The 11,268-nt window shown below is 43.7% G+C and overlaps 1 protein-coding gene across 4 annotated transcripts in view; it reads right to left on the bottom strand.

The window, feature by feature from the left end:
• The window catches only part of PLCB1 (phospholipase C beta 1), a 948,624-nt gene that overhangs the window by 70,965 nt on the left and 866,391 nt on the right, over window positions 1–11,268 (bottom strand). Inside the window, exon 32 of one of the 4 annotated variants that reach the window (XM_019516217.1) lies at window positions 2,737–2,784. The exons of the other annotated variants lie outside the window; for them this stretch is intronic. Within the exon in view, the coding sequence (XP_019371762.1) occupies window positions 2,737–2,784 (48 nt within the window). The remainder of the gene's footprint in view (window positions 1–2,736; window positions 2,785–11,268) is intronic. 4 annotated transcript variants of the gene reach the window in all.

Genomic DNA, 11,268 nt, shown 5'->3' with positions numbered 1-11,268 from the left:
ACACACACACACACACACACACACACACACACACACACACACACACACACACACACACACACACACACTCTCTCTCTCTCTCTCTCTCTCTCTCTCTCTCTCTCTCCCCTATGGGACATTCCATCCACTGCAGCATTGCAGCGTTCACAAGCCATACCTGGTACCTTGAGGCATGTAGAAAAAACATTTAAAGTTGTGCTATGGCCGACTCGTTGATTCTCCAAATCTTTGGATTCAGCCAAACTGAATTGGGGACAGTGATCTGAATCAACAAATCGAATCACTGTCCCAATCTGAGCCGAATCCGAATCGAATATGGCCCGTTTCGCACACCCCTAGTTTTCAACCTTTTTCCATTTGTGGACTCCTAAAATATTTCAAATGGAGCTGTGGACCCCTGTGAACTGTAAGTGTGGGTATTCATGTATTTTTGATTGATCATAGTAATCTTTCATGGACCCCTTAGATATAGTCTGGGGACACCCGCGGTGCATGGCCCAGAGGCTGAAACCCACTGTAATAGGGCAAAAACTATCCCAGTGCTGTTTATCCATTTTATCCCATTAATACTAAATGCCAGGTGCAATGGGCCAGCTTCAAAAGAGGCATTAGAGCAGTGGTTACAGCACCAAGCTGAGAAGCAAGAGATGCGGATTCAAACCTCCTTTAGGGTGATGGGGGCCTAGAACCTGCACCTCCTGTTCCCTAAACAATTGCCTTAAGTGTTCAGCTAAAAGGTGGGAATGATCATCTCTGTCTATGAACGGCTTTTCTGTGACTAGATTTGGGACTTGCCTGACAGTATGCACGTGCCTGGATGATTCTACACTCACCCTTGGCAGATACATGGCCAGACGGCAGCTGGTTGAGCATATGCAGTCAGGAAATGCAGGAAGTATGGAAACCCAAACCATACTTAAGTGCTCAAAACTGCGACTATGTGGCTGTGTAAGTGCCACTTAGGTAGGTGAAGGTGAAATAACTTCTTTAGCCCAAAACATCTTGATAGCTGCAGTAATACTGAAATTTGTCCTGAAGTGCTTTCTCTCAAAGCATTTTCATACACTGATCTTAAATACCGAGGTAATGGTAAAGAAGCAGAGCAGTGTATTTTGGGCATTATGTGTTCATTGTAGCTTTACTTAGATTCGTAAATGGGGAGGAAAAACATGATAATTAACTTAGAACAATGAGATTTAGTGAAATTAGCACATAGGGGAACTTATGCTCTTCCCTCATACCATACTGCAATGATTGAAAGAAGCTACTTTATTTCGTTGCCCCTTGAACTCTCTATCACCTTGCAAGCGGTGCGCTGCAAAGCTATGACATTAGCAGTGACATAAATGGTGCTAAATTAAAGTTACATGTTGGCTTTAAGTTGGTCAGAAGCTGGGTGCCAAGGATAGTGTATAGCTTGCACCATTTCAACATGCAAAGTGAATCTAAAATATATGCTGTGGGAGCAAAAGGTAAGGGCTGTAGCAGAAACAAAATATAGCAGCAAGATGGGAAAAAGTGAAGTGGAAATGGGAACACTGATTTCTCTTGCACACTTCTGCTGTTATTTTTTCTTATGCCCCTCAGTTTTCTGCCCATTTAGCTTAGAAATTACACTTGTTCTGCACTCCCACTAAGTGACGAATCAGTTGAAGGTTCACTGCTTTAGCACTTGCATTTGTTTTATGACAAATTTACATGTGAGGTTAAAGTTACACAGTCACTTTGTCACCACAGATTTTGACCCAGTTACCTCTGTGAGAGCTGCACTTGCTAATACCAGATCTGAAATTAGTCCCTACACATTCCTGAAAACGACTTTGGAAAACACTAACTACATTCCCTTGCTCACTTGTTCAGTTTGTTTAACAACTCTATTGCTCTTTACTGTAAGGGTCTGAGTTGTTTTAGCTTGACACCCTGGCAAGCAAACATTTGCATTTGTGACAATGCACATCTACTTTATGTGCCAGTGGGCCCGTTGACCCGTGCACTTTAATGCACAATAGCCTATTTTACTGTGCATTAAAGTGTCACATAAAAAACTGCCATTACGCTAACTCACAGTAAAATAGGCTACTGCACATTAAACATCACTTAAAAACCATGTGTATTTGTTACTGTGCATTAAGGTAGCCTAATGTGCATTTGTTTAGTACTTCAGATACTAAATGTAATGCATATTAGGAAAAGTGCCTTAATGCACATGTAGATGTGCCCAGTGATCCCAATTTTCCTCCCTTGCAGAGATAGATGGAAATTCATTTAGCCCTGTGTTCAGTCAGGAATTTGTGACTGCACATTGTCATCTATATGTGCAAAGTAGGCGTACATTTACAAACATGCAAATCTCACCTACCTGGAGGTGGAAAAATCAGGTCAGAGTGGCTAAACACTTCAGAAAAGCAACATCCAAAAGGGGCAAGAAAAAATAATCCTTCCTACCACACTTAGGCTTTTCACCTTAATAATTAACAAGTGCTCAAAACACAGTCAATCAAACATAACAGAGATATCTAGATAGCAGCAGTAGCTATTTGATAGCATGAATTCCACAGTGATATAAAGTTACAAGGTCACATGTTCTATCATCCTGTTTATAATTAAGGTGCATATAATTCAAATTTTCCAGTATTTACACAGCTTTCAAAGATATAGTTTGTGCACTGCCACTACTGGTATTCTCTTGATCCAATTAGCATTAGTGTATCAGGCATTACACACACACATATTTACCACAGAGTGCTTGCGTGTTATGAAGTCCCAGTCAGCACACAGGATTGTCTTGCAGCATAAGAAAGAAAGAGTCAGGAAGAAATACAAGCATTAAAATGATAACTGAATTTGAAGCTTGTTTGACTTCAGTTAGTAGAAATGTGTTTATGTTACCGTAATTTATATTGATTTTATTTGTAAAAATCAGCAATTCCTCGACTCTAGTAACAAACTGATTTTGGCTGCCTTTGTGCCTGCACATTTGTCATATTAAGGGACATTTTTGGTGAACTAGCTATAGAAAATGACTGCAACAGGCAAAATGTATCTTTCCCAAACCATAATGATGCAGCTGAATAGCTATTAGTCACATTAATGTTAAGTCCTAGAGAGAAGATGCCATGCTGCTTTGGCTAGATTTTAGGAGAACACTAATGATACAGTGAAATAATGATAAATTTGTTATCCCTCATTGCCATGTCATACATTTTCAATATGTATATGGAGAATCCCTCTCACTTAAGAAGATTCAGAAGTTATTTGATGCAAATTAAGCACTTAAAATGTGAATGTATGGACCATATTTCATTATGTTGATAGCGTGTAATGTTTACTGAAAAAGGAATGTATTTTACATAGTCATGAGGGGCTAGAATCTCTTCTCACTGACAGTGCTGTAAACAGAGTAATACCACTAGAATAAATCATATATATCCTTATATATAACAGCAGGATCTAGCCCTAAGTACTATAAATATGAAATTTATATCAGCAAACTGTGCTTGAGCTTGTCCATTTTCTTTTCTTCTTTTTTACGATTATCCTTGATGGGCACTTGCGAAACACTAGCAATCAAAAGATCGTGGGAAATAGAAAGGGAATGATGTTTACTGCAACGGCTCTCTCACAGCAGTCCACCCTCTGATTCTGTCTGTGCTGTTCCTGACAATTCAGACCTTCCTCCATCGTCAACCAGCTAGGAACCTATTTGTGCAATTGCTAGCCCTGCCTGTTGCTTAGAGGAAGACTTCTATGGTGTCTGTGTGGTCTGTGATAATGTTTCCTTGTCTGAGAGAGAAGGGGAAATTTTCCAAAGCACTCAAGCAAGTTAGGAACAGAATTCTATGAGAATCCCCAAACCCTTGGGCACTTCTTAAGTTCTGCCCCTGCATTCCTTTTAATTTATGATTCTTTTTGAGCTTGCCCTCAGATGTGCTATAGATTTTATCTTCGAATTTTAGACCAAGGGTGTCAAATGGTGCAGGACTAGTCCATGAGCTGGATGAATGGTAAAGGGCTGACCCTGCAGGTCAGATCAGAGCCACAAAACCTCTGTTACACCACTGCATGTTGAATCCAGTGGCCATGATGGGTGCTTCAGCTGGTCTGCACCAGTTAGAGTGGGTGCCATGTATGGCACAGTCCAATACCAGCCCGAGCAGCCACTGTGGGCTCTGGGTCCAGCTTGCAGGGGGACTGACCCTATGTGTGTGGCATGTGTCCTAGACTGGCTGGGGTGGAAGCTGCACATATGGTATGTTGATCAACACGAGGCCCCAGGGTAGCAACGAGGGCTGAATGATGGGGTTCCATTGACTGTATCCAACCCACAGCATTTATCTTTTACACCCATGCATTAGACCAGTGGTGTCCAACCTTTTTAAGTATGAAATCACCTTTTTAATTAAAGTGCAACCCAGGATCTACTGCTCACCACCCCACCCAGCAGATCAGTCTGTGGGGGAGGGAAGGGGTGGAGGAGGGTCGTGGCGCATGGCAGATCCTGGATTGAACTTTAATTTAAGTGATCTCACTGCACCCATAGTGAGAGAGGGCATGGGGCACAGGCAGGGGCAGGGGAGAGTGGGGCTCTGTCTTGGCTGGGTGGTGGGAGCACTGGAGCCTGGCTAGCTTGTCCAGGTGCACAGGTGTCTCCCACCACTGCATGCACTCTGGCAGAGGCCTGGGGGACACGTGCCCCCCCCCCAATCTGTGCATGGAGCACAGGTGGCTGCTCCTGTGCTTTGTGCCCCGAGCCCCACTGTAGCTGGCTCGGAGGCAGTCCCACACTACGTGTGTCCCACTGGTCCTGGGACAGCTGCATCAGAGCTCAGGGCGTAAAGCACAGTGCACAGCAGCAGCTCTGCGCTGTACACAGATGGGGAGGGGCATGTGCCCCCTAGGCCTCTGTCAGGGTGCACACAGTGGTGGAAGCCCCCCTCAGGTGCTCCTGGATGAGCCAATCCCAGCACCCAGTCAGGATGAGGCCCAATGCCACATGCATCCCACCACCAGGCTGCTTCTGGGCCAGCTGCAGCAGGGCTCAAGGTGCAAAGCACAGCGTGCAATGGCAGCTGCCTCCACCACACGCATAAATGGGGGGGCATGTGCCCCCAGGCCTCTGTTGGGGTGCACACAGTGGCAGAAGCCCCCTGTGCCCCTGGACAAATGGCCTGGGCTCTGATCCTCTCACCACCCATCCCGGTCAGGGCCTCACTCACATCAACCCCTGCTCCTGCCTGTGCTGCATTCCCCCCCTCACTGCAGGGGCCTCGATCAGGCCCTCTCCCCTTCCCTCCCCCACAGACTGACCTGCTGGGCTATGGGGGGAAGGGAGAGTGTGCACATGCGCTCAGCCCCCCCAGCCTCAGATACACTTCCAGAGGCTCTGCAGTTGACCAACTGGTTAGTGACTGCTGCTTTAGACAAAACTCTCATTACGCAAATATCTACAAGCATGAAGATAAATCACACAACAGAGGAGGAAAAGATAAATGAGGTGAGAGATGGAGTCAAACTCCCACAATAAACTTCACTGGACTCTGCTGGATGGTGCTAAGAGCATAATCTTGCTCACGATAACATGATCTATATCTTGGTGCAAGCATTGGAGAGACCAACTAGGGACTGTAAATGGAAGAATTGGTGGGGAATGTAGTTGTAGATGGCAATTAGTATAGCAGCAACCATGAGATGATTGAGTTTGGGATTCTGAGGGAAGGAAGGAAGGAGAACAGCAGAGTAAGGACTCCAGACTTTAGAAGGGCAGACTTTGACTCACTCAGGGAATTGATGAGCAGGATCCCCTGGGAGGCCAGTCTGAGGGGGAAAGGAGTCCAGTAGAGGTGGTTGAATTTTAAAGAAAGCTTACTCAGGGCTCAGGAAAGAACCATCCTGATGTGCAGGAAGACATGCATGTATGGTGGAAGACCAGCTTGGCTTAGCAGGGAACTCTGGAATGACCTAAAACACAAAAAGGAAGTTTACAAGAAGTGGAAACTTGGTCAAATGATTAGAAGTATAGGAGTATTGCTCAGGCATGCAGGAATGACATCAGGAAGGCCAAAGCAGGAAGGGTAACTTGAGTTGCAGCTAGCAAGGGATGTGAAGGGTAACAAGAAGGGTTTCCACAAGTAGGTCAGCAATAAGAGGAAGATCAGGGAAAGTGTGGGTCCCTCACTGAATGGGGGAGACAACCAAATGAGAGATGATGCAGAAAAGGCTGAAGTGCTCGATGTCTTTTTTATCTCAGTCTTCACAGGCAAGGTCAGCTCCCAGACTATTGCACTGGGCAGCACAATTTGGAGGAGGAGGTGTGCAGCCAACAGTGGTGAAAGGACAGGTTAGAGACTGTTTAGAAAAGCTGGATGTGTAGAAGTCCATGGGGCTGGAGATGATGCACCCAAGGGTACTGAAGGAGTTGGCTGATGTGACTGTAAAACCACTAGCCATTATCTTTGAAAACTCATGGTGCATGTGAGAGGTCCCAGATGACTGGAAATGGGCAAATATAATGCCCATCTTTAAGAAAGGGAATACAGAGGATCTGGAGAACTACAGACCAGTCAGCCTTACCTCAGTTCCCAGAAAAATTGTGGAGCAGGAAATAACCCAGTTCTAAGCACTTGGAGAAGAAGGAGGTGATTAGAAACAGTCAACACGGATTCATCAAGGGTAAGTCATGCCTGACTGACCTGATTGCCTTCTGTGACAAGATGACTGACTCCGTTGATACAAGGAGAGCGGTAGACATGATATACCTTGACTTCAGCAAGGCTTTCAATGTGCTCTCCCACAGCACTTTTGCAAGCAAGCTGAGGAACTGTATGTTGGATGAATGGATTATAAGGTGGATAAAAAATTGGCTGGATTATCAGGCTCGAATCAATTGTTTGATGTCTAGTTGGCAGCTTGTATCATGTAAAGGACCTCAGTGTCAGTCCAGGGGCTGGCTTTGTTCAATATCTTCATCAGTGATCTGCAAGATGAGATGGAGTGTACCCTCATCAAGTTTACAGAAGACACCAAGCTGGGGGGAGAAGTAGATATGCTGGAGTGTAGGGCTAGGATTCAGTGAGACCTTGATAAATTGGAAGATTGGACGCAAAAAAATCTCATGAGGTTCAATAAAGGCAAATGCAAAGTCCTGAACTTAGGAGAGAACAATCCCATGCACCGCTACAGGCTGCAGACTAACTAGCTAAGCAGCAGCTCTGCAGAAAAGGACCTGCAGGTTACGATGGACAATAAGCTGAACATGAGCCAACAGTTTGCCCTTGTTACCAAGAAGGCTAATGGCATACTGGGCAGCATTAGTAGGAGTGTTGCCAGCAGATCAAGGGAAGTGATTATTCTCCTCTATTTGGCATGGGTGAGGCCACATCTGGAGTACTGTGCCCAGTTTTTGACCCCCCACTACAGAAAGAATGTGGACAAATTGGAGAGAATCCAGCGGAGGGCAAGGAAAATGGTGAGGGGGCTGGGGCACATGACTTATCACGAGGGGCTAAGGGAACTGCACTTATTTAGTCTGGAGAAGAGAAGAGTGAGGGGGGATTTAATAGCAGCCTTCAACTACCTGAAGGGTGGTTGCAAAGAGGATAAAGCTAAACTGTTCTTAGTAGTGCCAGATGACAGAACAAGGAACAATGGTTTCAAGTTGCAGTAGGGGATGTTTAAGTTAGAAATTTATAAAAAATCTCTCACTAGAAGGGTAGAAGGAGCACTGGAACAGGTTACCCAGAGAGGCTGTAGAATCTCCATCCTTGCAGGTTTTTAAGACCTGGCTAGGCTAGACCTAGACAGCAAATACAGATTTGTTATCAAACTTTGAAGCCTTCAGATCTCTCAGTCTCCACAGCATTAATGCATATTTGTTAACTTCTCTGAGACAGATTAGTTCCCAGCAAAATTATGACAAAGATAGCAGACTTGTAGTTTTCTATTTCATTTGACGGCCTATGACAGAGTAACAGGTTTCCTAAGCATTTCACAGAAGATATCTTCAATCAAGGAAGATGGAAATGTAGGAGAGAAAGAGTTCTCATTTTACTCATGCAGTTTAAATCAGGACTAACTGCTAAAGTCAATGCAATTACATTGGTTTCAAACAAATAGAAAGGAAATTGTTTAACCCAGGGGTGTCAAACTTGTTGGGCATCATGGGCTCAATTAAGACTGCAGAGCTTCCTGCAGGATGGCCAATCTGTGAGCAGTATGACACTAGTCCCCGTGATTGCCAGAACAGCTATTTTGGCATGGCTCTAGTCACCAGGGAGTTAATACAGCTGTTGCTTGCCCCCCCTTCCCCAATTTTAGTTGCTAGGGGTGGCTAAGAATCCTGATTTTGGCAGAGGAATTACACCTGTGCAGTTTGACTGAAGGCAAAAATTTGCTGCCTCCTATTTCTATTTCTGGATGAAACCCACTTTTTTTTCAGGTTGTCTTGATTATTTTACTCATACCTTTTTTTCAAATTAACTTATGGTTACTAATATTAGGTAGTAATTCCAGACAGGACCAGAGGCAAGGGTGGAACATGAGCTTCTTAACATCAAAGGTCCTTCTGAACACCTTCTATAAAACTTATTTTTTTAAAGTAGAATTGAATTAGTATAGGTAGACACACACACACAACACACACAGAGTAGTTTTATCTGTCTTTACACATAAATAAACCTCTTAGCTAGACAGACAGAGTGTATTTATTTTGATAAATAAATTTCTACTAACATAACATAATATGAAAGCTGAGTACATAAAATCCATTTTAGAATTTTTTTACACATACATAGATACATATAGCCCACAGAATCCTTGTTCAGCTGCTCAAGTATGAACGGTCAATATATTGCTGTACTGAGGTCAATAAGGCTCCATGAAAGTTTCATGGTTGCCTGCTAAGACTCTTAATAACTTATTCATTTAGGTCTTGATCTTGTTCTAATGAAGTTAAGTTGATTTTTCTTTTTGCTGCTAATTACAATCAGTGTAGTTTTCAAACCTCACTGCATGACTAATTTTGGTATAAAGATTCATTTGATGTGCAGTTTGTAGACAATACATGTGGGTCAACTGATTACCAAATTTTAAAAAGATTCATTATACTTAAAAAAAAAAATAAAAACAGGTAGGCAAATCAACTTTACTACCACGAGCAAACAGCAGTAGTTTTTTATGACTGTATTTTTAGGGATAAGTCAAAACAATGTAAAAGAATAACTTTTTGCACATTCAAATCCTGTCAATTAAATGACAGGACAAGAAAAAGAATCAAAGAAAGAAGAAAGTTTAAACTTCAATAGGAGTGGGAGAAGCAGAAATAAGGATGTCTATTTTAATTTGATTTAAGTACACTGAAGCTATTTGTAAAAGTCTTCAGAAACTGATCCAATCAATTTGAACAGTTATAAAACTGGAAAATATTACCTGTTTTTAACTGACATTTGGGTGGATTATTCATTGTTTTATTTCATTTTCAGTCGCAATTGACATGGCACTAAACTGACTGAAAAGAGTCCTGAGTTTGTTCATGAGGCTATAAGGTGGAATGATCTGATACATTCTGGAAATAATGGGTGCCATTCTTCCTGCCATTCAATGTAAATCTTTCTACTGATCCACGATCCCTTCATCTCTCAGACAGAAAGGTTCTTGTCTGAGATCTAAGGCTCTTATGACTGCTTCTACTGAGTTTATCTTCATCAGCTGCTTTTTCTAAACCAGGTTTCACAGCAGAAGGGGTGAACACATCTGACAAAAGAACTGAATGCACACCTTCATTGTTAAGCATATTTTTCTTTGGTTCCAGACATAATTTATATTGATTAGAAATGTGATTAGGCTTTTGTAATTCTGCTTTTGATATGAAGTACAGCTGAATCATTCTTATTATAGTCTGAGGCTGCAATACTATAAAGACTTATACAAATGAATGTGTTTATTATTGAGCAAAATGAGCACATCGTGCTTGCAGTTGGGCATGCTCATGCTGAGGCTGAGGCCTGACACAGCGTTTCAGGAGAGCTCACTTTCCTTTCAGTTCAACTTTAAATTACCTGAAAGTGGGAGAACGGAGTGCAGTAGAAGTTTTCAATGAAAATTGCCCATTTTCCTAATGAGCTAAATATATCTATTTATTTATTGAGTTTTTAAACATGGTATTTGGCATGCACTGGTTTCTTGCTCTTTGGACACTTTAAAAAAAACAACAACCAAACAACCAAATAAAGCCCTTTGGGCTAGGGACAGACATGACAAACTAGTTTAAGTGATCAGAAACTGGCTTAAACCTGTAACGGAACAGATGTTCAGTGCACATAAACCAATATGAAAATGGCTGAAACCGGTTTGAGATAAACTTGGTCGAGTGTAGTATCAGACTTAACTGATTCGGCTCAAACCGGTTTATACAATATCTGTCCCAGATCCCTTGCTGATTTAAATTAAATCGGACTCCTCCATCCCAGCATGTTCTCTGGGCTGGGCGGGGCGGGGCGGGGCGGGGCTCTATTTTCTACAGCAGGGCTGAATCCTCCCCTCTGCTGCTTGGTTGCAGCTTCCACAGTCTCTGCAGGCATCTGCCCGGATTCTGCTCCCCACCTGACCCATCCCCACTCTCTGCTAAGCAGGCATTCCCCCATCCCTCACAGGCACCTCTCAGCATTAACTAGCAGACCACATACTGGCTACCCCTGAGCTGTGGCACACGGGACAAAGGCAGAATCAACATATAGGTGGTAATGTCCCTCTGCTGTTTTCTTAATGAGCTGATAAACATTGAGTTAGGGGTGATACACGTTCCCTGCTGGGCTGGTCAGAGGAGAAAGCGGACCTCTTTAACCAATTCTTCACCTCCGTTTTCTTGTGCAGGGACCGGGACTTCCCTGCTGTGATAGAAGCCGGACTCGAGGGGTTCGCCTTCAGACCTCAGGTTGGGGAGGACCAAGTTAGAGAGCTTCTGGAGGGGCTGGACACATTCAAGTCAGCAGGTCCGGATGCTCTCCACCCCAGGGTGTTGAGGGAGCTAGCTGGGGTTATTGCAGGGCCCCTGGCACAGCTCTATGAGCGATCGTGGTGCTTGGGCCAGGTGCCAGATGATTGGAAGGTAGCAAATGTGGTCCCCATCTTCAAGAAGGGGAAGAGGGAGGACCCGGGTAACTATAGGCCCGTCAGTCTTACCTCAATCCTGGGGAAACTCTTTGAGAAGATCATCAAGGAGCACATTTGTGATGGGCCGGCATCAGAAATGATGCTCAGGGGCAATCAGCATGG

Source organism: Gavialis gangeticus, unplaced genomic scaffold, assembly GCF_001723915.1.
Source record: "Gavialis gangeticus isolate Ggan-Ray unplaced genomic scaffold, GavGan_comp1, whole genome shotgun sequence".
NCBI classification, from domain to species: Eukaryota; Metazoa; Chordata; order Crocodylia; family Gavialidae; genus Gavialis; species Gavialis gangeticus.
This window is presented reverse-complemented; position numbering and strand designations above follow the sequence as displayed.